Consider the following 27,728-nt stretch of genomic DNA (forward strand, 5'->3'; position numbering starts at 1 on the left):
TCTACTGAAAATGGAGTATATTATATTGTTTGTCAGGGAGAGGTAATTGAACTGTTTTAGGTGTTGTAGTGTTTAATATGACATTAAAAAAGAAATACTCCTTGGAAAGTCACTAAGTACATTTCAATTATCTGCTTCTTCATACTTCTACTCTACAACATCTCAGAGGCAAATATTGTACTTTTACTTCACTAAATTTTTTGATAACTTTAGTTACTTTACAGATTCAGATTGAAAAAACTAAATATAAATCAACTGATAAATGATTATGTATTATTATAGATTAAACTACCCAGCAGTATATAAAATCATTAAAATGAGCTCCAGCTTTACCAGCCCTAACATTAAAGAGATGAACACATTAAATCATCAATAATTATAATACAATAATAGAATATAGAATATTCTGCAGAATGAGTACTTTTGCTTTTGGTACTTTAAGTATATTTTGATGCGGATACTGTTGTACTTTTACTTAAGTGAAGATTTGAGTACTTCTTTCATAATTGGCAGTTATACACAGTTCATGTCTTCATAATCCTGTCTGGTTCATTAAATTCAATTTTCAATTAAATTTATTTATATAGCGTCAAATCATAACAGAATTTATCTGGAGACACTTTTCATATAGTGAATGTGAGTCTGGTTTAGATTGACGGTGCTCACTGACAGATTAGATCCTGTTTCTTCCTGTTAAAGGGGAGTTTTTTCTTGCAACTGTCGTTGTAGTACTTGCGTTTCGTGTTGGTTTCTGTAAATTACATATATGTGGTCTCGACTTGCTCTATATGAAAAGTGTCTCGACATAACTGCTGTTATGATTTATAAAAATAAATTGAATTGAATTACAAACTGTGCATAATCCAGCAGCTCGCTGCACTCATCGACACAAAACTTCAGAAAGTTACATCATACAGCAGCTGAAACACTTCTCAGGTCTTGCGTCATGGTCTACTTGGCAGCTGCTCTGCTTCCTTCAGTGGAGTCTTTGTGTCCAACATTTCCTCAGTGCAGGGCGACTCTAGGATCAGACCTTTAGGGGGGCTCAGCCCCTAATGACAATATGACGTGTACAGACAAGGGCGTAGGTTTTGTTTCAACACTGGGGGGGGGACACACATTAAGTGGGGTCCGGGGGTCTGCCCTTAGGACATTTTGGGCATCAAACACTTAATTTCTTGCATTCTTTATGTCTTGAGGTCAGAGGTCAAGGGACCAAAATTTAGCCAAACTTTGGAGCGTTATTTACCCTCCTTCCCGACAAGCTAACATGACCTGGTTGGTACCAATGGATTCCTTATTTAGGTGTGCTTGAGCACCCCTAAAAAGAGTCCAGTTGTGATTGTGGAAGTTTGTTACAAAATGGCAAGCTACAAGCAACCAACAAAGACAGATATATAACATATATATAATCTATAAAACTGTTAGAAACCTTTTGTCTTTTGGAAACTTTGAATGAAACTTTTCCACCTCAAGGTTAATACATTTTCTAAGAGAATACTTCAGACTGTCTCCTTGACATCTGGGGAGAGTCTAGCATTGGAATCAGTAAACAACAACATTGCAGCCCATCTGGAAAGTATATCAGAGAGGAAACCAAACACCAATCCGTCTGGAAGAGATGAGCAGAAAGAAAGGTGTTTAGAAACCCCCTAAAGAGTTGCAACGGGCTGCCAAAATCCTGTTTGTCTTTTTGTTTGAAGGACTAACACAGATGGTAAAACAGGAGAGTGACTTTGTTTGTTCACAACCCCCAAATACGACTGTCGTCTTCTACAGAAGCCACATTAACTACAATGCTGTATGACAACTGTTTGAATATGACTTCTTTCCATTCCTTATCTACTTTATAACTTGATAGATAGCAAAGAGGTACAACTTATAAAAATAATAATGATTACCTAACTTTCCTCAGTATGATCCTGTTTGTAAAAGTGTTGGTATTCTGTCAACCATACACATTATTTATCATTAAAATGCAAATGTATGGACTGGAAGTTAAAACCCGCAAGCAAAAACCTTATTGATAGATTGTCTTTTAGCAACACTAGGATGCAGCTGACGTAGACTGGAGGTTGGTGTAACGATATCCAGATGTTGAATCTGGTCCTTAAATAGCAATTTGTTGCTGCAGTTGTGTGAGAATCGCTCCGCCCTCTGAGGCCTCTTATTCCTGCTGTTGCATCAGATTCAGCCTGTCAAAAAAAATAAAAACAGGCTTTACATACTGTCATTTAAAGCAGTCTTCTCGCTATCTTGGTTGACGGTGAAATATTGCATCATTTAGTGTTGTGCCTATAGCTTTTAAATCCTTCTCTTTCCACATGTTAAAGGTAAAAGTCTCACAGCATTTAAAATGTTTGCATGTGGTGGTTCAGAAAAGTGCTGAAAGCTTATTTTTTGCTCACACAGAGCCTTCCAGGTCGTTGCCACTCAAGGGAGACAATGACAGGATTGCTATTTTAATGGGGATTATGTGTATTAGGAGATTTGACCAGACTTGCTTGACCCAGAAGTCACCCTCATCACTCTGCAGCACGCTGCTGAGGAATTTCAGTGTAAACTGTTGCTCCAGGATGACAAACACCCCCTGAGGGGAGGAAAGAGCCGGCAATCATGCTCTGGTGTCAAACCTTTCAAAGGAGGAATTGTTGGGTGGGTTCACTATCCCCCAACATGTGAATAAATTGGGATTTGGGGGACTTTATTTTCATAGAAGTTTCTGGATGCCTGCCCCAACAAGTCACTCAAATACAAAGAATACAAACCACTCAACATGTCAGGGCAATTAGAAGAGAGCTGCAGAAGAGGAGGAGTTTGAGGGATTAAGAGATTGATGGAATTCCTCTGGTTGGAAAGTAGTTTGTGCAACAGACACCATGATCAATATTTAAACTGTATGTAATGCAGAGTGATCACAAATCTATAAAATGTCTTGCTCTGTCCTTCTATAGTGGAGTTGATTGGGGCAAATGTGTCATTGATTTCTGTAGATTGTTTACTCAGATTATACAGGAAAGAAGTGGGGTTGTATGAGGTACTTATCCATAGTCAGCGTATTACCTCCAGTAGATGACGGTCAGCACGCCCCTAGTTTGGAGAAACAGACAGGAGTTACCGGTGTTACATCAAAATCTGTGACCACAGAGAGCCGGCAACACCTGAGGTCACCATTTCTGACGGCTGTCGTCAGAAAATGTGAACCCACTGTACCTATCTTTTGCTTTTCTTTTAGAGTTTGGTGAATATATCTTTAAAATAAATATATTAAAATACATTTTAACAATTTAGTTTTGTGTGTTTTCTGTCACATATTCTGATCTATTGTTTGGTGTTTGCCTCATTTATTACACAGGTAAAGTGGAGTCACTCATTTTCTGACGACAGCCATCAGAAACTGACCTCGAAACATGTTGCTCATGTGTTGCTGATTCGACACATTAAAACCTTTGTGTAAATAAATGTGAGGCGCTCTGCAGTCCCAGATTTTGGTGTAACACCGGTACCCTGGGGGTGTGCCGACCATCATCTACTGTAGGTAATACACTGACTATGGATAAGTACCTCATAAAACCTCACTTCAAAACACCCAAACTATCCCTTTATCATTATGACTAACATTGTTCAGCTTTGATATGATAATGCAGACATTAAAGACTGAGCAGGTTCACACAAGTATTTATAACTGTTTTGTTTGTTCTGGTCAGGACACGGCAGTTTTTACGACAGTGTTTCTCCTTAACACCCACATCCGTCTGTCCTTCCAGCACCCTGCAATCAGCAGCTGAGACAGACGTGGCACTGTCTGGGTGGGGGCAGGGCTGGAGGTCTACTGTGGAGCAGGAACACCACCGAGTTAAGCTTTTACAGTTCTGGAGTGAGACATCTGTGTAACAAGGTTAGCAAGAGTAAAAATGACTGCTTTTCTTCTGGGAACATTTGCAAACGATGAGCCCATTCACTGATGTCTTTGTGCCCCAAAGAGGCTGAAACAAAAGAGGCTGCAAAAACAGTGTTTACATCCCACATACTTTCATGCATAAGAATCATTCAGTATATATTGAAACATATATTTTACATGTGATGAAACCAGTGTTGGAGATTGAGTCAGAACCTAGAGGCTGAGGAGGTATTTCTGTTCATAAGACTGACCCAGAATCAGATGTTCTCTGTGTTTCTGTCTGCAGCCACAGGAAAGGAAAGTTTCCAATCTGAGCCCAGACCAGCCTGTGGCTTCAAGGGGGGGACGTCCCAGCTCCCAGCCTCCTGAGGAAATACATACACCCTCATTTGAATATCCCATTCCCACTTCTAGAAAGTTCTCTCTCAAGGATATAAAGAGCAGGAGAGTCTATAACACTACACAGGACACAACTCAGAAGAGAAACCCTGCGAATCTACGCTAGGTAAGGATTAGAAACTGTCTTTATTTTCAGGAAAGGAATGCAGAGGCTGAATGGGGTGCTTTGTTTTTATGGTTTAAAGTTACAGTGCAGCATTTTAACTCTTCAAATCTCTTCTATCTCTCTGGCTGTTTGTCCTACACACAGAATATTATAGTTCATCGAAAGATCAAATCTTTGGCACTGCTTAAAGTGTTCATACGGCATGATGATACTGAAGCTTTTTGCCTCTTGCATGTCACTTCTTTGCAGTCTATTTAATGCATTAGTGCTGTGTATGCACCCAATCTGTCTTTTTCACATGAATCCATCACTTTTTTGATGAAGAGAGGTTCAAGTTTGTCCTCTAGAAATTAGTGCTGCTCGTTTGTGGCACAGCTGACAGGATGAAAGTTTTTATCTGGGTCACAAACAGACCGAACAGACTGAAAACATGATTGCGAATGAGTGATGACTAACTTGTATAATAAACTTAAATGTTTATAGTCTGAAAGTTGGAAACTAGGATAGAAAATTATCCAACGCAGCATATGCCTCCACCAGAGCCTGTATAATGTGTAACTGTCTGCTCTATGGAGATTATTACGTACACTTCTTGTCTTTCAGAATGAAAATCACAGATATGAAAACATCTCAAGGTATCCGAATACGATGCAAAGTTATTTCTACTGTAACACAAATATACAAATACAGATAGGCGGACAAAACATTATCTCTGCACTCAGAATGGTTGATGAGGATCAGAAACGTGTTGGATTAAACTCAGCCGAATGTATTTGGTCCTTTGTTTGAACAAGTTATGGGACGAGTTAGATGTAGCCTGCAGGCACACGCCCTGTCTCTGAGACAAAAGATGGCTCAGAGAGCATGTGGAAGTAGGCCTGCTGCAGGTCTACACAGTTAAACGCCGTGATTTCTGCTCTGCTGGCTCAAGAAGAAGTCAATAAAGTGCAGACGTGCAACAGTTTGAATCAATTAGAATAAATGTAGGGAACAGTGAGGCATCGTATTTCAGTGTCTGAGTGGACGGCAGCTCCAGCTGTACAGCTAAGCCTCAGTTGCTGCTGACGTGGCGAGGAACATGTCTGTCTGAAACTGGAGGCGTTTCCAAGCTTCGTTGTGGGCTGAGCCAACCCTGCCCCGCCACTAACAGCTCCACATCCCAGCCATAGTCCTGGCATTTTGTTTCTGACGTATATAATTTTATGAAATCAAAATCATTAAACAACTCACTCTGCGGAGATATTCTGACTTGTGCCTTCTTCCATCTCAAACTCAGTACACATTTATTAGATTTTAGGAAACCGACCCCGGTTAAAGAGATGTTAACCCCGTCTTTGTCTTCTTTTTGCACAGGCTGCTACAGCTGCTTTTGGAGACAGACAGGATGTGGATGACAAACGTCGTAGTTCTTTGTCTGCTGGCCCTCGTGGTCTCTGCAGAGGAAAAGAAATTGAGCAGCCACGCCACCACTCTGGCTGATAACAGCGCCAATCTGGCGTTCAGGTCTGACTTTTATGCATTATAATGAAGTGTATAATGGTGCACTTGGTTTTGCTTAAGCAACTAATGTTTCTTGTGATCTTGATTCAGCCTCTACCACAACATAGCGAAGGAGAAAGACACAGAGAACATCCTCATCTCTCCCGTGGTAGTGGCCTCCTCCCTGGGGATGGTGGCTCTCGGTGGCAAGGCCGCCACCGCCTCCCAGGTCAAAACCGTCCTCAGCGCTGACAAACTGAAGGATGAGCATCTGCATGCAGGCCTGTCCGAGCTGCTCTCTGAGGTAAGAATAACGATATAAAACACTGTATATGAGACCGTATTCTTATAAGAAGACGCAGCCTCAAACTACGTTGCTCCTTCGTAGGTGAGCGATGCCAAAACGCGCAACACCACCTGGAAGATCAACAACCGCCTCTACGGCCCCAGCTCCGTCTCCTTCGCTGATGAGTTTGTGAAAAGCAGCAAGAAGCACTACAACTACGACCACTCGAAGATAAACTTCAGAGACAAGAGGAGTGCGGTGAACTCCATCAACGAGTGGGCAGCCAAGTCCACAGATGGCAAGCTGGCGGAGGTCACCAAGGATGTTCAGAACCCAGATGGAGCCATGATCGTGAACGCCATGTTCTTCAAGCGTGAGTATAAATAGTGTCTTTTAATCAAATGGAGATGGCGGAGGATTGTGCAGATGTGTAACTGAGTTTGATATGTTTTGTCCATCAGCTCACTGGGATGAGACATTCAATGATAAAATGGTGGACGACCGTGTTTTCCTGGTCACCCGCTCATTAACCGTTGCAGTTCCCATGATGCATCGCACAGGTGAGTTTCTCCATCGTCTCTACTTCTGATCTCATTATGTCTTCAAACCTGATTCTGCCAACAAGAATGCAAGCAAGTCAAGATAATTGGTTTGTCTGCAGGTCTGTATGACTTCTACGAGGACAAAGAGAACAATGTCCTTGTGCTGAACATGCCTCTGGGCCAGAAGCAGGCCTCTATGATCTATATCATGCCCCGCTACCTGGAGCCCCTGAAGCGCCTGGAGAAACTCCTGACCAGGAAGCAGGTGGACACCTGGATCAGCAAGTTGGAAAACAAGGCTGTGGCCATTTCCATCCCCAGAATCGCAGTGGAAGTCAGCCACAACCTGCAGGTAAATACAGGGCCGGCTTAAGACATAGGCCATATAGGCGGTCGCCTAGGGCGCCACCTTCTGGAGTTGGTTCAGCTGGTTTAAAAAAACTCAATGTTAACTGAAATTTGTTTTAACGCCACTAATTTCTTTAATGTATTAACGCAATTGATCTTTCGGAGGTTGTAGCGGGCTCCGTTTTAAAGCTAGAGTGAACATACTGGTGGCATCATATGAAACTAGAAAACCCCAAAAATGCATTGGTACCAATTCCAAGACCATGTCATACTAGTTTGTTGGGAAGGAGGTTAAATAGCGCTCCAAACTTACACTATATTTTGGCGAGGAAAAACTGTCATGGTCATTTTCAAAGGGGTCCCTTGACCTCTGACCTCAAGATATGTGGATGAAAATGGGTTCTATGGGTACCCACGAGTCTCCCCTTTACAGACATGCCCACTTTATGATAATCACACGGAGTTTGGGGCAAGTCATAGTCAAGTCAGCACACTGACAGCTGCTCCAAATCCGAATTTCGCCTAGGGCACCAAAAGGGCTAGAGCTGACCCTGGGGTAAATAAGATGGTTGTAACAATTGAAAGTTAAAGTATAGTCATCTAAAAATCTTTGAATTGAATTGAGCATTTCTCCATCTTTTTCAGAAACATCTGGCAGATCTTGGCCTGACCGATGCTGTGGACAAAGCCAAGGCCGACTTGTCCAACATCTCCGGAAAGAAGGACCTCTACCTGTCCAACTTCTTCCACGCGTCAGCCCTGGAGATGGACGTGAAAGGAAACCCGTTCAACGCCAGCATCTATGGCTCCGGCAAGCTGAGCGACCCAAGACTATTCTACGTAGATCACCCCTTCATTTTCCTGGTGAAGGACAACAAGACCAACTCCATCCTGTACATCGGCCGAGTGGTTAGACCTAAAGGAGACAAGATGCGTGACGAGCTGTGATGTCGGTGTTGTGAATTGTGTCGGGTAGCTTTGTTATTTCTGAAACGATGGCAGGAAACTGTGTGTGTTTTTGGTTTGACTGTTACCTCATGAGCACATTCCAATAGGCAACCTGTGGACCGGAGCTGACACTAAACTTTCCCAGGGAACAATTCTGTCATGTCTCAGCCTTATTAAGCCCCCTTTGCAGTGAATATGTTGTCAGTTACAAATATTATGTGCCTCATTTGAGATCTCCACAAACAAACGGCAGACAACATGCTTATATTAAGTAAGTTTTCTTTACACCCTGTTTTTGCCAGTGCAGTATCGCTTCGGCTATGTGTGTTTTCTTGCATCATCTTTAATGTTTAAAGACAAAAAGATCTTTGCAACAATCTCTTTCCTGTCACGCACCTCCCTCCAGTCTGCACTGAATTGTTCCCCTGCACGAGCTGAGCCTGCAGAGGAAAGCTGGCAAAAGTCTGGTGTTTTTAATTCATGTTCACTTGCCAACTGTGTCATTGTGTTGCTGTAGCAGGTATATCCCACAAAAAAAGCTGTTGGAATTGTGTGATTAAACAAAAATGTGTTGATTTTTCAATAAAAATAACAAAGTAGATCTTTGTGTCATGTCTGAATATTTCTGCAGCGTTGAACAGAGGAATGTGAGCTCGAAGGAAAAGGATAACAATCTTTCCAGTCGGCTGGAGGTCTAACAATCCTCCCAGGTCTGGAATGTAGGGGCTATTGCTAGTCTGCTGTAGACAACTATCGGGAGAATTTTGTGGTTAATTTCCCTTCGTACCACTGGCCTAAATAATAAAGTCAGTGGGATCTTTGTTTGGACGTCCCAAACAGAGGAAAAGCAGACTTGCAAAAACTGGAGTGCAGGGTTCTCATGGTGAGTGGGAATCTCCTGCAATTAATTTGATCTATATAGCCTAGCACATTTCAAGAAACCCAAAGGCACTGTTAAAATTATCATAAATAATTAAATAATTTATTATTAATAATAATAATAATAATAATAATAATAATAATAATATATTTTATTTATATAGCACTTTTGAAGAAACTCAAAGACACTTTACATTGTTAAAATGATCATAAATAATTAAATATATATATATATTTTTTATTATTATTATTATTATTATTATTAGTAATAACAATAATACATTTTATTTATATAGCACTTTTAAAGAAACTCAAAGACACTTCACACAATTAAAATGATCATAAATAATAATAATAATAATAATAATAAGTCAAAGAATGCAAAAACAATTAAAGTCTTGAATACTTCTCTCTTACAAAATGATAAAAAAATAAATAAAAAAAACCTTTGTGAGAAATAAATGCCTCATGGTTTTGTGTGTAAGAGCTGTAGCGCCCTCCTCTGATGGCAGAGAGGAAAAGTACTGGTTCAGAGGTGGAAGAAGCACTCAGTTCTCCAGAGATGATATTAGCATCACTCTGGGTTCCCTCAACAAAAAGCCAATGGGATTTTTCCATTGAGTTTTGAATTATTGCAGAAAATGAACTGTGTCAAAATTGTAGTACTTGAGTAAATGTACTTAGTTACATTTTACCACTGGACTGGTTACACTAGTAAGGAAGGCCAAACAATGAAGGTGTTACAAATTAATGATTTAATTACTTATTGACGTCTTATTTACACGCACTTTATACTTTGCATTGCAGTTATAATATACATGACAAATTACACCATATAAATTACACAATATACATGTTTCTGACTGACTCTGCTGTTTTTTTGCGCACCAAGCATGAAATAAGCTGCTCCTATAGTCAACATTCAGATGATGAGATTCAGGGGATTATTTCCAAATGTTATTAAAAAATATATATTTAAAAAATTCATATTTGGAGTTAAAACAATTCTTTCACAAATACACGTCTATCAAGTAGAATATTTCAATATTATTATCTATTTAGTTTCATATTATCTTTAGTGTGTGCTCTCAGGTATTCCCTTATGCCTTCATACATTGTTTAATAAATTGCAGATGTTGATTATAATTTTGTTTACGATTTTTTCGATGTTCTTTAGAAAATATCTTAATTTGAACACTAGATGTGCCTCTTCAGCTCTCAGACACATCTGTCTTTAAATGCACCATAGTGGAACATTAATAGTGCAACATCAGCTGTAACACTTCCACATGTGATTAACATTGTACACGCAGTTTGCTATCCTGAACAAAGAAATACATCTTTATGGATTTGTGCACTACAGCTACAAAGTGACATTTAATTTAGAGGACATTTTGGTTGGTGTAATGAATAAAACTGCTGTTTGAGCATCAATGCAGAGTCTCACAAATCATTTTCCTGATGAACAGTGGAATAAATGCATCACTGAGCTCTTTGGAAACTGCAACACGTTTCACTAACTCAGTGGTTCCCAACCTTTTTCCATAAGGGACCCCTTTTCTATCATTGAGCAAACTGACGATCCCTGACTAAGTGACATATTTTATGAATATTTCACATTATATTCATCGCATAAGAATGACAGTATAGAACAACTGATAAACTGTACAATTAACCCAAATAGTGAACACAATAACTGCAGGAAGTTTGTGTAAAACAAGCGATTTGGAGGCATTTCGAGCAGATTATTTCCTATTGTAACAGTTTTCCTGTTATTTTTAGGAACTTTTAATGGAGTTCTATTGTTTTGTTAATTTTAACAATCATACATACTTAATAGGCTTCTTTTTTTGACAAATTTAGAGTTTTCTTCTCCCTGACGCTTGTTAATTGTTCTATTAGCTCTTGAAGAAATGTTGCGGTGGCTTTCATGACCCCTAATGGGGGTCGTAACCTCCAGGTTGGGAACCAGTGCACTAAAGGACTTTAAAGCTCTATTGACTTGTCATGACTCTCCAAGTGCTGTCACCCTTTCATTTGTGTATATAAAAAAGTGACAGCTCAAAAAACATGTAATAATTTGTAGGACCAGCTCTTCCTTGTCGTTCTGCCCTTATAGAGTAGAAATAAAAGTGGCAAATGTCTCTTTCTCTCTCTGTTGATAATTATATACAATAGCAGCCTTTGCCCCAGACTTCAGAAGCTCATAATATATAATATTCAGCCATAGCTAAGTAACATCCTTGCCCCCTCAACTCTATCATCAGCTCTCAAGGCAAACTAAAAAACAGACACCAGAAATATGTAACATTTCATTTTGAAATAGGCGTTTGGGGCGTTCAATCGTCCGATTGGTGAACCTCTGGTTGCCCTGAAATAGGTGACCACTCAGTGGCCGGTGAGCGCAGAGAGGAGTGAATGAATGCATCCTTGGTTAAAGGAGCGGTACACCTTCCCTGCTGCGTTGCTGGCTGCAGGTTCGCAGGCAGGTACGTAGGCAGGTAACTCTCATTACATTAGCACCGTCGTGTTCTGCTGCGCTGGCTGCAGGCAGATTAGCCAGTCGATGGACAATCCTCTTAAACAAGTCTGCATTAAGCCACAGTGAGAGGCTGGGTGGGGCTCTCTGTCCTCTGCCTGCTCCCCCACCCCAGCTCTTTGTCTCTCTGGATGTGTCCTCCTCTCTTCCTCTCCTCTGGTTTTACTTCTTTCCTCCTCTTCCTCTCATTCAGTTGTTTTTGTCCACCTGTCTGTTGGCTTTGCGAAAATGCATCTTGATCTCCTCTGTCACCATCAGCTGCCAGTTGTCCCTATAAACACAGAGGGTAGAGTTACCATGGTGACAAGTGATAATAACCATCATTTATAAATAGTACATTGATAGTTAATTAAACTAAGTTAATAGTTATTTTACCATTAATAAACAATGAAATAATAATTAATAATGTTTACTAGTTGTTAGTAATGATATAATTTCTGTTATTTTATCATTAGTTTGTGTAATATGAAACAATTAGTTTAACAATAAGTATTTATTAACCATTTAACAAGGTATTATAATCATCAGTTGCAACTTTATAAAAGCCATCCAAATAATGTTTATAGACGGTTATATATATTTATATGTATATATTTAACGCAATAATTCGTGAAATTACAACAATTAAATACAATTAAATTTGTTTTCATGCCACCAATTTCTTTAATGCCTTAATGCAATGCAATGGGATTTTTAAGTTGTAGTGGGCTCAGTTTTAAAGCTAGAGTGAAGATATTGGTGGACTGAATTGGTACCAACCATGTCATAATACACTCCAAACTTGCGCTAAATTTTGGCAAGGAAAAACTAGCATGGCCATTTTCAAAGGGGTCCCTTGACCTCTGACCTCAAGATATGTGAATGAAAATGGGATCTATGGGTACCCACGAGTATCCCCTTTACAGACATGCCCACTTTATGATAATCACATGCAGTTTGGGGCAAGTCATAGTCAAGTCAGCACACTGACACACTGACAGCTGTTGTTGCCTGTTGGGCTTCAGTTTGCCATGTTATGATTTGAGCATTTATTTTTATGCTAAGTGCAGTACCTGTGAGGGTTTCTGGACAATACTTATAATTTCTGTGTTGGTAATTGATTTCCAATAATAAATATATACATACATTTGCAAAAAGCAGCATATTTGACCACTCCCATGTTGATAAGAGTATTAAATACTTGACAAATCTCCCTTTAAGGTACATTTTGAACTGATGACAAATGTGATTAATTTGAGATTAATCGCAATTAACTATGAACAATCATGCAATTAATCGCAGCCCCCCCCGCGACCCGGAATAGGATAAGCGGTTACAGATAATGGATGGATACATATAATGTTATAATGTGTGCAACAATAAACTGTTAAAATAACATAAATTATAGCATTACTAATAATTAGTAACTCTGGGATTCAAAAGCAAGAAAATACCACGAAAGCAAGCCACAAAGCAGACAGAAAGCACAACAAATGCTGCTAAAAACACAACAAAATAAATGAGAGTTAAATATGAAAATGTGCCACAATAAAAGGGAACTAAACAAAGAGGGGCTTTCCCCAATCTGCTTAAGAAGATGTAGAAAGTGATAAGATCAAGAGATTAATGAAACCATAGATTCAGGAATCACTCAGAGGTCATTCGGTCACATCGAGCTGACAGCCACAGTAACATTTCCACAACACAACACCAGCTGGCATGCAGGTCTCTACCTCCTGTGTTTGGACTAAGAGGGTCAAGCCTTTTTCTCAGCTTTCTTTCTCCTGTACGCAGCTATATCCTCCGGGTTCAGCCCATGATTGTCTCCCCTGAAGTAACATGCACATAGTTGTGATATGCATGAATCGAGAGTGAATCAGTGGCAGCAGGAGGGAGTTACATGTTGTAATTTACATGTAACTTACACGTCATTTATATTCCAACTCCAACCAAGAGAGATTTTTTAATCACTATATATCAAACAATATGAACACATTTAGTAAGGGCCCTCCATTTAGTTATTCTTTTAAGATTCAGCCATACAAAAGGTGCAGATTGGAGCTCTTACCCTGGTTTGATCTCTGGCGGTTTTGGCAAAGGCTTTGAAAAGTCTGATTTCCCGACAAGCCAGTATGTCTCTTCAATACCTTTACCCTGGAAAACAAAACAAGGCATGGATTAATACAACCTGAGACTGTCTCAATACCAAATACTGATGTTAAGTGACAGCAGTCTGTTATGTTACCTTCAGCTCTGTCTTGCCTCTGACATCTATTTTATAACCCTCATTAAGAGAACGGAGGATCTTCACAGTGGTCATATTTACATGGATTCTATAAGCTGAGAGACAAAGAGGACAGAAGAAGACATCAGACCAAACATGAAACAACAACAAAATGTGGCGGGTATGTGTGCAGGAAACTCACGCAGCCCTGTGGATTCCATACGAGAGGCCGTGTTGACGGTGTCTCCAAAAAGGCAGTACCGAGGCATCGTCAAACCCACCACCCCAGCAACACAGGGCCCTGAAGACACAGCAGAAAGAATCTGATATACGGGGACTGCATCAGACAAATATAGACTTCACCGTCTGCTGTGTTGTAGCTATGCACAGGTGTAAACAAGACCACCTAAACAAGTCAAGCCCAAAGCCAGAGTTTATCCAGTTTAATGGTGGATTCAACAGTAAGACTCTGACTGAGAACATTACAAAGTCCAATTTAACCAATGCTATAACTGTGATGTTTTGTCATCAATGTCTATTGGTTCCTGTAGTGCAATATACTTAGCGTTATCACTGAGCTTAGTCGCCTCAGCAATGACTCCCAGCCAGGGTTATTTGAGTAAACTAAACTGAAACTAAAACAAATATAAGCAGTGAAAAATAGTGTTAGTAAACAGAAACTAACTAAGAAACATATCTTTTCTGAAAAACTAAACAGAAAAAATATTGCCTGGCTAAAAAAATCACAATATCACTACTGAAAGGAGACCGCATGAATTTCTTTCAACTCACGTGACATTGAACCACAGAAACTGAATGGACTTGATGTTCCAGGAGACGGCGCTAGGCCACAATTGCTTAACTACTTAATTAAACATTAAGGCCATTCCTACACAGTTCTCCAACCATATTTTCTGTATATGTATAAATTATGTAGCTACATACTTCTGAGATATACTTATACCTGGCCCTAACAAAAACAAACTATTGTAAAACTAAAAAAAATAAATATATAAAAACTGAAACTAAACTAAAACTAACAAATACACTCTGAAAACGAACTAAAACTAAACTAAAATGAAATCGAAAAGTCAAAACACTACATCAGTACAATCTCAACATGTACAAGCTAAAAGTCACTTCTGGTTACATTAAAAACACCAGAAAAATAGGAGTGACCACCTGTTCCAGACAGCTGGTGCAGCCTCACAACACTGTCTTTGTTCTGTTTGTCTGATATATGGGACAGAATGTCTCCTCTGTGGTGGACCATTATAAGCCAAAACATGCAGTCGAAATAAGCCCCACAGTCCCTCAAGAGCTGTGCACCTGCTCAACTGGAGTTAAAATAATGTAATCAGTGTGATGGGGAGACTTTGTCCCGTCTCACCTGAGTGGATTCCTATGCGTATCCTGACGGGCACGTCTGGCATGTGCCGCATATGGAAGGTTCCTACTGAGCTGAGGATGTTCAGAGACATGTTGGCGATCTCAGCGGCGTGCTTGTTGCCGTTTCTCTTTGGCAGACCCGACGCTACCATATAGGCATCACCAATAGTCTCCACCTATAGATAATGTCCACACAAGTATTCAGTTATGTTTGAATGACATCTTAAAATATTGATGACACTTATAAATATTGAGCATGTTCTCTGACCTTGTAGACATCGTGGTTACTGAGCACGGCGTCAAACAGAGTGTAGAGGTCATTGAGGAGGTCGACCACCTCGATGGGATCACTAAGTGAGGAGATGGTAGTGAAACCTACGATGTCGCTGAAGTAGATCGTCACCTGGTCAAAGTACTCCGGCTCCACTGTGGCACCAGTCTTCAGGGCATCGGCCACAGAGCTGAAGACGGAGAGGCAGAAACGTTACAAGAACCAGACGGTCAGGCTTTTTATCAGGTAAACGTAACTGAATGGTAACTCACGGTGGTAGCATCTCTGACAGCAGCTTTTCTGTCCTCTGTTTCTCCACCTCCAGCTCCTCTGTTCTCTCTCTGATGAGGTCCTCCAGGTTGGAGCTGTACTGCTCCAGCATCCTCAGCATGGAGTCAATGATGTTAGTCTTCTTACCCTTGTTGATTATCTTGAACTACTCATAAAAAACAAACAAAATGACGTTAAACAATATGTATAATATTCTTTAAAGTGGTTTATGTGGGTGTCTCCAAAAACATACCCTGTCAAAGATCTCATCAAATGAAGGTCTGCGGTCAGGCAGCTCGCTCCAGCACTGCTTCATCAACTGGATACACTCCAGAGGAGCCTGGTCCGGCGCCACGGTGGGGCGGCACATCGGAGGAGGCTTCTTCACCTTACGGATGATCTCTGAAGAGGAGGCGGAGAACATGGAACAATCAAGTTTCAAATCAAAATGTTGTAAATATGTTCCTGAAATCGACACCTCGGTTGTCTCAAACTTTTAATGAAATCCATCTCAAATTTGTCTGCTACTCTTTATCTCCTCTTCCATGACGGATACGCACCCTCGGGCGGTATACCCAGCATGCAGTACGGCGGCCCTCTGACCACCACCTCTTGAAGGATGATAGAAAAGCTGTACACGTCTCCCTTGTAGGTGCCTTTACGTGAGCTTGCAAGGTCCCTCAAGAACTCTGGAGCTGTCCAAAATAAATCTGAGGGAAAAAGAGAAAAGATTAATTATTTCTGAGAATAAATGTATGGCTTTGCATACGTTAAAACCTTCAACCTCATCTTAAGTCAAGAATAGTAATGAGGCATGTTTTACCTTCAGGTGCAGGTTCTTCTATAACAGCTTTCTGAGACTCCAGCAGCTCATTGAAGCCGTGGTCGGTAATCTTGAGGACAAAACGCCCGTCTACCACACAGTTACGAGATTTTAGTCTGCCGTGAGGGAAATCTCTGTGGTGGAGGTATTTAATACCCTGAAAGCAGTTTAACAGTGTAGTTAATCATAAAGGAAATATCAACAAGCCAACGGGGATAATGGTAACAGTATTCAGTATGTCAGAGTTTACCTTGATGAGGTCGAGCAATAGCGAAGATTTGAACATCCAGTCTAATTTGACGTCCTCGTTCCTCAGCAGGTCCTGCAGGCTGCCCCGAGAGCAGTGCTCCGTCACCACCGCAAACATGGAGCAGTCCAAGAAGAAGCCGAGGAACGGATTCACGTTCTCGTTTCTCAGGTCTTTCATCTGAGGAAGCAGGGATACGTATGTTTAGATAATCATAATACCGTATTAAGCTACAGTATTTATTAATACTGGAACTCCAGGTGCAGTTTTTTGTTTTTTAACTGTCTTTCTACAGGTGGAAGATATGTTGCTCTACCTTTGTGAAAATCTTGGTGGTGCTCTGCTTTACTTCTTTGAACTGTCCCTCCTCAAATTTCTTCAGCCAAACCCAGTCGCCCTGGAAGAGAAGCCATGTTGTTACAGTGGGATCAACCTTTGTTTTCCACTTGCAGTTTTTGGACATATGGTTTTACTTCCTTAAAGAAGGTATTACTATTATAGATCAATCAATCAAACTGTATTTGTACTGAATAGCACCTTTCATACAGGTTAGTGCAGTTCAAAGTGCTTCACACTTGACTGACAAGCCAAAAATGAGACAGAACACAACAACAGAAAAGACAAAAAACAATTCAGCAATTTAACGATTTGACAATTGGAGACCAATTCGAGACAATAAAATGATAAAAATTAAATGTAATAGAATTAAAAGCTATAATAACAGTAATAGTAGTAAAACAGCATTGAATAAAAACTAAATTAATAAAATAACAATAAAATAAAATAAAAGTGTACAACTTAAATACAATAAAATAAGGGACTAATAAAACAAACAATAAAATATAATACAATTTTAAATCTTAAATACAATAAAATAAGTGATTAAAATAACGTAAAATTGTTAATTGTTTGTAAAAGTTATTAAAGTCATTATTGAATTAGGGATAAAAAAGTTTTGGCCCACATAGAATCAATGGATATTGGAGAATACAAAACATATATAAAACCTCACTTTAACTTTAGCCGAATAAACTGAACACTACCCTTAAACAAAAGGTTTAACCTTAACCGCCAGAAAAACTGAATTTAAACACAACCATGCAAATAACACATTTAAACCAGTGTGGACACTTTGTGGAAGATATGACAAGAATATGTACAATTAGAGTAGCTAAGGGCCCAGACGTAATTAAGGACACCCTTCCCTGCATTTGTAAATATTGCGTTCACATACAGACTGAAGCAACAATGCAATGCCTGTTTCAGAGTAACGTACCTCGTACACAGCTACATTGGTGGTCTCATGAGTTGCCGTTTGCATGCTGGAGTGGTCTCCAGATTTCTCCTCTAGAGCGCTCTTGGACTCGCTCAGATCCTCTAAAGTAATTTTCTGTAGGTCATAAAAACACCAGGGGTAAGATTCGATTTAGTAAATGTGCACAATTTCTCATATTCTGAACTAATATTCAAAGTGTTGTGTCCAAGGAATGAGGAAAAGACATGGACAATAGATTAATGTGCTCATGTTTTTCATGTTGATGACTGAGACAGCGACGCTGCTTACCTTTTTGCTAAGCTGAGGATTGATAAAAGTGAGATCCTCTAAGGTCAGGAGGATCCGATTGGGACCTTTGACCAGCTGGATTTGTTGGAGTCTCCTCCTGCCAACGAGATTCAGATAAAGATAAGTTCAACCAATGGAAGTGGGTTTCCTAAAACTAACTCGGAGATCATCGTTGGACCAAAGACAGATGATGAACAAGAAAGGCCTGTCCTTATAAGGTAGTCAAATGGGAAGATATTAAATAAGGGTGAGGATTTTTGATTTCAGTAATCAAGTCTCTGCTTTTGGAAGATACATTCATATGTACTTGCTTAAAGTACTTTTAAATTAAAGGTTACTTTGACTTATTGCTTTCCTTTGTTTAATGCTCTTTACTCCAGATATGATGTCTGTGCTAACTCATGCTTTGGAGGACTATTCACTCAATCTTCCTTTCTCATTCTGTATTTACACAAAACATCCATTATTACATCAAACCTTAGAGATACAAAAATCTGTCTGCTTAAAATTGGTTGGAAAGACAGAGAAGGGGGGGGGGGGGAGCACACGAGAGAAACACAATTTGTTTGACTGAAAAGATGAATCTGTTTGTATTTACAGGCTGTACCTGATATAAAGACTTATAAGGAGCCCTCCTACAGCCAGAACGAAGATGACAGCAATCGCCACTATGATGTAGGTGATCTCCACACCTGAGGATGACAACAGGTAACATGATGTTGTGGGAAATGTATGGAGAGCATGCCATAAAACTGTGAGGAAACACATCCATATATATCCATGTGCACCGATATTCACACACAAGCATGAATATACCAGCCATTTAGCCTGTTGTCAGGCTATTAAATAGACGTTATCAGTTGCTATAAGCACTATAGATGTGCGTCAATAGGGGCCTACTACACCCATTAGTGGGGTTTATCATCTATTCACATGGTAGATCAATGAAAGAAGGTATAAAAGAACACGACAGCAACCTCTAGCATCAGTTATAATTATGACAGTCGCGGAAGCGGAAGTCAGGCGTTGTAGTATAGACAGTGTGAAAGTTGATACAACTTGACAAAACACAGTATTTTCACACAGGAGGCTGGGGTTTACATCCTGTGTGAAACACATATGAAACAGTGTGTAGTTGTCTTTGTGTTCACAAGCGTAAAGTTTCGTTTTCACTTTTGAAACTTAGTTATTTTAAGCCAAAACATGATGTTTTCCCCTAAACTTAACTAACCCTAACCCGAACTGTTTTTGTTGCCTAAACCTAAAGAAGCCTTTTTATTTGTGTTCAAAATATAACATTTGATTCAGTTTTACGTTGCTTTTAAGTTTCACTTTCACTTTTACAGCATAATAGGCGTAGTAGGGCCCTACTGACCCACATCTATGGGGCTTATAGTGACCGATAACGTCTATTTAATGGCCTGATAACAGTCAAATACACACATGCCAAAGCGAAGCCTCTTACCTCCGGTGCAGATGGCATTCTTGTCAAACCAGCAGCTGGAATCAGACGGCGGAGGAGATCCTCCTGGAAAGTTAATGGACCTCCCAGCAAAACGAAGCACTCCGGACGTCAGGTCCACCAGATAGGTCTGGTAGAGCTGGCTCCCCCTGCTGTCAGAGTCCAGGACGACAAAGGTGGTCTTAACGTCCCCACCAGTGTCCACTCTGACATTCTGGTTGAAGCCAGTGAAGGTCGTGTTCTTTGTGAAATACGCCAGGTTTGAGCCTGACAGCCGCATGCCTGCTCTCCTGACGTTGTGGATGGACTTAGCCAGCAGGTAGATGCTGTTGTAGATGGTCCCAAATAGTGGGTTAACCTGCAAGGGCGACAAGAAAAGATGGGTTGGTATAATATTTCAAGTACTTTAAATCATCATCTCCAGAAATGTTGAGCAACAAATCGTCACAAAGGTCACTTTTTGGTAATTACATTTGAATAAACTCTTTGTATTTTCTCTTTCCTTGTGGAGCCGTGGTGGAAGGATAGAAACAGAATGAGTGAATCTTATTGTAATAATGACTGTACATGGATCTTATTACACCGGACATTGGAGTCACGATAGGATATAATCACTTACAGCAATGTACATATGGACATGTGAGTTTTAAGTCAGACTTGGTTTCTACCTCCTCTGGCTGCACGGCTAGCGTAATTTCCTCACTCCTCTTGGCGGCAGCGAACGCCTCGTTGAAGGACAGAATCTCAGAGGCCATAGTGATGGTGAGCACGGCGTCGTAGGCCTCCCTCAGCCTGCTGTTGTTCTGCAGGGGGAAGTAGGAGACGTTGGCGTAGGGCATGCTGTAGTGGAGGGTGTCGTAGGGCATGAACACGTACTTCCCCGACGTCAGGCCCATTTTCTGTGCTTTGAGAAGAAACGTAGCCTGCTGCTCCCCTCCGACCAGGACTGAGTGCATGCACATGATGATAACTGAAATAGACAAGGACAAACAAACAGGGGTTTTGCTCAAATATTTGTTTTATGGACATATGTACAGTGATAACATGACTGAACTAAGTATCAATGATTAATGTGTCAGTAGGTGCAGCATTGGAAAGAGTGCTCTAAAGTCTTCCTCAAGTGGAGTGACTGTAATGTACTCCAAAATGTAACAACAGTTTAGAGGAATAATTGTATTTAGTTGCAGTTCTTTAATCATTGGACAGATGCTTCTGATGTGACAAAGCATTACCGTCCATCACGCGGTCACAAAGTCTGATTTCATATCTTGGTGGTTATAAATCAGTTCAATGGAAACTGTCTGAATGTCTGAAACTAAACCACTGATTAAGAATTAGTCAAGCATGAGAAGTCAAGGTGCCCTGTAATTTAACCTTTCCCACTCTCTACGCTCTAGTAAAGGCACAAAAATGACTAACAAAAATGCCAGTAAATGTAATTGATTACTGTTTAAAACAAACAAATTAAGTTGCTGCCCCAGTTCACTTCAACCACAAGGTGACATCTGCAATGTCAAAATGGCTTCCAGGTCAGACGGAGGAGTAATAAGCTTATGAGGAGGATATGTACAGCTCATGGTTTGATATTTTGCAGCTCTGCAAGTTGTTCACCTTTGATGTCATATCAGCTCGACATGTTGTTGTTTTTATCACAGACTGTATATAAAGACAGACAACGCGTCTCCACTTCCTCCCACTGTAAAAAAGTGAAGCCAAAATATGACATAATTTGGAGTCAGTCTGCGCAGTCGTGATCGGAGGGTTGGAGCCGCGATATCGAGGTCCCGCCCACACACACACACCCAAGCCAATCACAAGCCGAGCACACTCACAGCTTGCTAGCGTGAGCAACCTAGCTGGTACGTTAACGTTTGGCTAAAAAGACACAACAACTAACCTTAATATCTCTCTAAATACATTTATGATCAAATTGACACATGTTCTATTACACAGACTTGTGATTTTATGGAAAGCTAAAGTTACATCTCCTCTCTTGTACAATTCCCGCCTCAGGCTCCGCGACTACTTCACTCAAGAGCAGCTGACAATCACAGCTGTCAATCATGACGTCTCACATCGTTTTTATAGCATCAAATAACTCATTAAAACCAAACTTATAAGAAAAGTGAACACTTGAACAAACATCCGCTTTATAAGAACTACCTAAAATGACAGAAACCATCTTTGGGAAAATTTTATTTGACGTGTACTTTGACTTTTTAGTTTGGTCCATATCGCATCCGCTAACATGGAGAGGGTGGGATTTAATGACTTATACTACAGCCAGCCACCAGGGGGCGATCCAGATGTTTTGGCTTCACTTATGGGGAGCTGTCATGTCGTCCATCTTTATATACACTATGATTTTTATATTAGGTGTTATATCATCTATACTTATAATAATATAATAAATGATCTTATTCTACTTTGTGATTATCTCCTCTAATGTACATATAATAATCTTACATTTTATCACTGTAATGTAGCTCCTGTATTAATATCAGCACAGACTCACCCCTGACGTCTCCTGCATCCTGGATTTTCCTCAGCGTGCTCTCCACCTCCGTCTCATTCAAACCAATAGATGCAACCAGCCCAACAGGAAGCCCCTCATGCCTGAGAGCAGTAGCAACTCTCCCAGCTGTATCTCTCCACATATCCTCATTGGATGAGACCACCACGACACTGGCCCACCTGAAGTGCTTCAACACGGTGAACAACACCTCAGTGGGAAACGGCACTGTCCTGGCAAAGGTCGGGTATCCTATGGCCCGGTCCAGCTCATAGTTAACACAGCCGTAGGAGAAGATGGCCTTGTCCCAGTTCTTGGCAAGCAGAGAAGCTGCCACACAGTAGCCCGGGTTGGTGGGGCCCACAAACGCGTCCGCCATCTTCTCATAGTAAATAAACGCAGTGAGGGCTCTGGAGGTTTCACAAGGCTCCTGGAGGATGATGAAGTCCATTTTCAGGCCCAGATCCAGATTCAGGTCTCCGTTTATCCTGCTCACAGCGAGCCTGGCGGCCGCAGCTGGCAGGGCCCGGTAGTGTACCGGGTCGCAGTTCCAAGGCCCCAGGACCCCCACTTTGAATATTAGACAGCGGACACAACAAGGGAACGTCAACACTCCGAGGAGGACCCATAACAGAAAGTTATAAAAGGGCAGGGTCGTTAAAGTTCTGCTTTTATTAATTATAGGCACACATGGATGGTTGGACTCCCACAGCGCCCCTCTGAAATTAGGATAGATATGTTGCATTGTCCTTTCAGGGTTTCCAAGATAGTGAATCTCTGTGTTCACTATTGGATTATCAATTAGACCAGTGACACCTGTAAAAAAAAATAGAAGTATTAGTTTATATATTAAAGTTAATTTATTTATTTTTTTAAGTAAATGAGGCATAATGAATTTAAACAAATGAAGCACCTACCTTGTATTTGGTGCCATCAGGACAGCTCCAGGGTCCGATAAGACACTCTTACAGTCTCAGATCTGCTTTATCCAAACAAACCGACACCTAACCATCCCCAGTCCTTACCTAATCACCCGGAGGATCCAAGGTGAAGACGCAGCCAAGTCATTGTGTTTGGATTATGGGCTGAAAGTGACAGGCAGGGAGCTCTAGGGCGCTGCGTCTGTCGCGTTTGGAGACAACTTCAGCACCCTGGAGAGCTACTTACATCCCGCAGCCAGCGCCTCTGAAGGCTCCTGTGCGTTTGCACAAACACCTCTGATCACAAGAAGCATGTGTGAAGAAAGGACAAAAAAAAAAAATCACATCTGGTCCCCGGGGTTCCTTTCTTTCATAATGTATCCGAAATACAAAATAGATCACATAATTCAAAATTAAAATAGCAAATCCGGTCCAAAAATGAGCAACTGTGTCCAAAAAATATATAATATTTGAAATTGGAAGAGCTGTTTAATGTATTATTATAGGAGGTCAGTGTCAGCTACAGGCCCATTCAATCAAATCCCTCCAAAGTGACCCGGGGCCAAACGTAGGTGTTACCTTCTAATCCATTTTCAGTGAGGCACAATGTAAGAGGATTGACAGCAGGCCTGAGCCTACTCTAAAAGCCTTGTTATCATGTAGACATCTCCCCACCAGCTCCTCTGGAGGTGCAGTTACACATTTTATTATTGAATTTCCAATAATAAACAAATGTTCCCACAGCCTAGACCTCCACATGCATATTTAGTAAACAAACATTTCATGATGTGCAGAGTCATTTTTCTCGCCATGGAGACACCTCACAGCCATGTTGCACGAAGACACCTGCACCGTGCTTTATAATTGGTCTAATATGCCCTCAGTACAGCAGGTTCCACAGGTTAAATGAATCTGAACCCTGGTGGAGTGGTAGTAATTAAAGATAACGAAGGGCTCTCCCTGTGGGTCCCCTGCTGCCTGTTTCGCCTGCGTCAGTCTTTTCAGCTCTTTTTCAAAAGACTCCACACAGGTGAAGCAAATGAGTACAAGAACAGCTGGTTGCCACAACATCAACCAGTGGATGACAGTGCTAAATGCCAAATATGGGCTGAATGGATGATTTAACAGAACCATATCATCATAACCATGCAGTGGTAGTGATCCAATGCAAAGGTGGAAGAAGTATTCAGATCCTTTACTATAAAGTAAAAGTACTAATAGGGTATCACACTGTCTAATACTCCACTACAAGTAAAAGTCCTGCATTCAAAACTTACAATCAGCTAAATGTAGTAAAAGTACTTAAAGTAACTGTATTGATAGAGCAGTAAAATGTTCCCTGGACAGGAAGGGGTTGAAAAACTGTAATCTGAAAAGTAACTACAGCTTTCAGATAAATGTAGTGGAGTAAAAAGTACAGTATTCACCTCTGAGATGTAGTGGAGTAGAAGTAGAAAGTAGCAGAAAATGGAAATACTCAAGTAAAGTACAAGTACCTCGACTTTGTACTTAAGTACAGTACTTGAATAAAAGTACTTAGTTACTTTCCACCACTGTTAAACTGCAGCTCATATCAGTGATCATTGTAAAGCAAAAACAGTTGTTTATTATAGGAAAGCAATCATTTATCTGACAAATACTTTTATGTATTTAGGAACACAATGGTGCTGGAGCCTGTGGCCTGCTGATGAAATTATTGCAATAATTATATATTTGCAGTATTACAAATAAGTCTGTGGTGACATTACTGGGAAAAAAATGCTGTAATATTGCAGTTTTTCTCCATTTAATACACAAAAAATGGAACAATGTACACAATTCTGAAAACTTGAAAGACATGTATGAACAAATAGACATGTTTTGTGTGTATACAATGTAAAAAAATGTTATACAGACACTCATTTCTTAAAACTGCAAATGCATATAAATATTGCAATACATTCATCAGTGAGATTGCCGCTTTAAGAACACTGCAAAGAGTTATAGCTTTTAGCCTAAACCAGTAATGTTGCATGTTTATTGGCTGTTAAAAAGCTTTTAAGTAACCAAGGTGAATACTTTAGCTAACATCAGGCTGCAGCAACCTGAGAGTGAGTGTGAGAGAGAGAGACTCATCCACCCCCTTGTGTTTGCCTATCTCATCCTCTAACTGTGTGTTTGGAGGACATGGCAATGTCACAAACATCCCTTCAATCTGACTCCTGACTAGTAAATACAACTATCCAGTAAATAAACATGATGGAAATGTTGCAGGAATATTATATTATATTGTGCACGTGGGGCTGGAGAATGATTCCACCTTTGTTGACCCATATCCCACATAAGCTGATGAGCCTCTTAAACGTAACACCTTTGACACCGCTGTCCTGCATCCAGGAATAGAGGACAGAAATGACGACTCAGCGCTAGATGTCCACCCAGTGAGCAGTGAACAGAACACGTCTGACACGGCTACTGAGACCAGCTCTGTGCTCTGTGTCCGACTCTGAAGGATGAAACATAAGACTGCACAAGCACTAATAATAATACAAATAAAAAAGTAGAATAAGGAGGTTAATATGACCAAGCAAAGTGTATCAGACTCCACTTAGCTGAGACTCATCTCTCTCATTATACAGTATGGAGCAAGGAGGATGCTGCAGTGGGGGTAAAAAAAGATGTCCTTGGACTAATAAAATAGGATGAATGAGGATATGGGTGGAGGAAAAATGCAAGTGAAAGGTCAATGGAGACACCAGGGAACAAAAGGTCTTTACATTCATATTTAAAAGTCATTCACACTTTGCATATTAATATTAAGCGTGGGTTTTCTCCGGGTTCTCCGGTTTCCTCCCACAGTCCAAAGACACGCAGGTTCATTGTTGACTCTAAATGTCCCGTAGGTGTGAAGGTGAGTGTGAATGGTTGTCTGTCTATATGTGTCAGCCCTGTGACAGTCTGGCGTCCTGTCCAGGGTGTACTGTACCCCGCCTTCGCCCAGTGTCAGCTGGGATCGGCTCCAGCCCCCTCCATGACCCTGAATAGGATAATGTTAATGAATGAATGAATGAAGTCTAGGCCATCCTTGAATGTTGCTATACTACAAAAGTATACTACACTATTAAAGACTGAGATGAAAATTGACAGTTGACTTGTATATAGAAATTTTATTGTATTTTAGTATTTTATTCTTATTTTATTGTAAGTCATTGGTGCTTTTAATATATATTTATATCATATTTATATATACACCTAGTGTTTTTCTAATTGTGTATACAACAGTCCTGTCTATTCCTTACCCATTTGCCAGCTTTGTTGTCCTTGTTATTTCTATCTCTGTAAGCACATTGAGAGAGATGCATAAAACTGGAGTCAAATTCCTTGTTTGTATGTACTTGGCAAAATAAATCTGATTCTGATTCTGATAACATTTCCTAATACTAGAAATATAGCTCAAAATGAGTTTTGCCAGCTATTTTTGATATCTCTTTTTTTTTGAAAAGCCTAAATATTACATCTTATTTCAAGAAAACTTACCAAGCGAATTTTCACTTGGTCCATTGGCAGATTTTTTTTACTTATTACAATAAAAACACCTTGTATTCATTGTAGTTTTCTGTCTGTGTCCATTCTTATGTTTGAAGTGGCCTTTTTCCCCAGTGAATATACAATAACTTGCTTGGTAGTGATGTTATTAACTAATAATATAGCACTATTAACTGTAATATGGAACCTGCAATGACCTCTTGTGCCTGCCAACAGTTTTTATCTTCTGTAACTTTCAGTGGAAGCTCTCATGTGTTTAAAAGTGATTTGGTTTCTCTCAGCTGCTTCCTGAGCCGTCTTCACTGTACAGACAGTGTATTTATTAGAGGATGTCTGTAACTCTGGTGCCATCTAGTGGAAAAGACTAACTGTATTCTGCACTGGGATAAAGAGAGTGGAACTCTATTAGGTCTGGGTGATATAGCCAAAATCCTCTATCACAATATAGGTTATTTCATATCTCGATAACGATATAAAGTATATCACAATATAACATGTTTTCTGGTAATTCAATAAAAAATAGTCTATATGAAATAATCACATGGTAAAGCCTATTTTTGTATATTCCTGTGTGAATTAAATACTTGACAAATAAAAAGCACTAAGTATTTTGTCATTTTAAGAACTTGAGTGCAAACTGAACATTTTAAAGTGAAATTATAGAGAAAAAAGATGTAAATATAGGCCTAGCCTAGATCACAATAGAAACGATTTAGAAAAATGTATAAGATAGACATTTTTATATCGTTTTGACGATATTGTTATATTGCCCATCCCTAACCTCTATATATTTAATCTATATCTAAACCTCTATGGATGCTAAAAAAATGGAATAACTTTTGCTTTCAACCGAGATTAAACAGGAATATTTTCCATAACACTCTTCCTATAAGAAGAGCTGAGACGTTCTGTGTAATAGGCACATTTATTGTAAGTTTCTTAAGCACAAAACATCCATTATATGGTCATCATTAAAAAAATAAAAAAATAAAAAAATATCTGCAAAACTGTACTTCCACTATTAAAACTCTTTAGTCCCTATTCTCTGTACATAAAACAACATAGGATAGGTTGTACACTCTAGTAGGCCCTTGGTGCAGGATTAACAGTAACTT

General features: G+C 40.0%; 2 protein-coding genes across 3 annotated transcripts; one reads left to right on the plus strand and one right to left on the minus strand.

Moving 5' to 3' along the window:
• Nucleotides 1-4,258: 4,258 nt before the first annotated feature.
• On the plus strand, nucleotides 4,259-8,606 carry serpinh1b (serpin peptidase inhibitor, clade H (heat shock protein 47), member 1b). Of its 2 annotated transcripts, XM_074641478.1 has the most exons (8): nucleotides 4,290-4,406; nucleotides 5,010-5,041; nucleotides 5,760-5,909; nucleotides 5,997-6,189; nucleotides 6,274-6,544; nucleotides 6,633-6,731; nucleotides 6,833-7,065; nucleotides 7,707-8,606. In XM_074641478.1, the coding sequence occupies exons 3-8, from the start codon at nucleotides 5,791-5,793 to the stop codon at nucleotides 8,007-8,009; spliced, it is 1,218 nt and encodes a 405-aa protein (XP_074497579.1). In that variant the 5' UTR covers nucleotides 4,290-4,406; nucleotides 5,010-5,041; nucleotides 5,760-5,790; the 3' UTR covers nucleotides 8,010-8,606. The 2 variants fall into 2 exon arrangements, with proteins under 2 accessions (XP_074497578.1, XP_074497579.1); XM_074641477.1 differs by lacking the exon at nucleotides 5,010-5,041 and having other exon boundaries at nucleotides 4,259-4,406.
• A 1,445-nt stretch (nucleotides 8,607-10,051) lies between these two features.
• gucy2f (guanylate cyclase 2F, retinal) lies at nucleotides 10,052-23,662 on the minus strand. The gene is made up of 19 exons (XM_074641480.1): nucleotides 23,086-23,662; nucleotides 22,172-22,984; nucleotides 20,325-20,626; nucleotides 19,660-20,014; nucleotides 18,802-18,886; nucleotides 18,195-18,291; nucleotides 17,907-18,020; nucleotides 16,947-17,027; nucleotides 16,634-16,810; nucleotides 16,384-16,540; nucleotides 16,121-16,270; nucleotides 15,814-15,962; nucleotides 15,563-15,726; nucleotides 15,288-15,480; nucleotides 15,021-15,195; nucleotides 13,833-13,931; nucleotides 13,652-13,746; nucleotides 13,475-13,560; nucleotides 10,052-11,698 (listed from the first exon to the last, which is right to left on the minus strand). The coding sequence occupies exons 2-19, from the start codon at nucleotides 22,911-22,913 to the stop codon at nucleotides 11,617-11,619; spliced, it is 3,303 nt and encodes a 1,100-aa protein (XP_074497581.1). The 5' UTR covers nucleotides 22,914-22,984; nucleotides 23,086-23,662; the 3' UTR covers nucleotides 10,052-11,616.
• Between the last annotated feature and the right edge of the window lie 4,066 nt (nucleotides 23,663-27,728).

The sequence above is a fragment of the Sebastes fasciatus genome, chromosome 7 (assembly GCF_043250625.1).
Source record: "Sebastes fasciatus isolate fSebFas1 chromosome 7, fSebFas1.pri, whole genome shotgun sequence".
In the NCBI taxonomy this organism is placed as follows: domain Eukaryota; kingdom Metazoa; phylum Chordata; class Actinopteri; order Perciformes; family Sebastidae; genus Sebastes; species Sebastes fasciatus.

Bases quoted from the DNA above. Each gene is read 5' to 3' on its own strand.
- serpinh1b (XM_074641477.1), top strand. From the start codon at position 5,791: ATGTGGATGACAAACGTCGTAGTTCTTTGTCTGCTGGCCCTCGTGGTC. The intron at 6,190-6,273 runs GTAAGAATAACG...GCTCCTTCGTAG, and splicing joins TGTCCGAGCTGCTCTCTGAG to GTGAGCGATGCCAAAACGCG. The intron at 6,732-6,832 runs GTGAGTTTCTCC...GTTTGTCTGCAG, and splicing joins TCCCATGATGCATCGCACAG to GTCTGTATGACTTCTACGAG.
- gucy2f (XM_074641480.1), bottom strand. From the start codon at position 22,913: ATGCAACATATCTATCCTAATTTCAGAGGGGCGCTGTGGGAGTCCAAC. The intron at 15,481-15,562 runs GTGAGTTACCAT...CTCCGTCTTCAG, and splicing joins CTGTCAGAGATGCTACCACC to CTCTGTGGCCGATGCCCTGA. The intron at 13,932-15,020 runs GTGAGACGGGAC...CTGTGTCTTCAG, and splicing joins ACGCATAGGAATCCACTCAG to GGCCCTGTGTTGCTGGGGTG.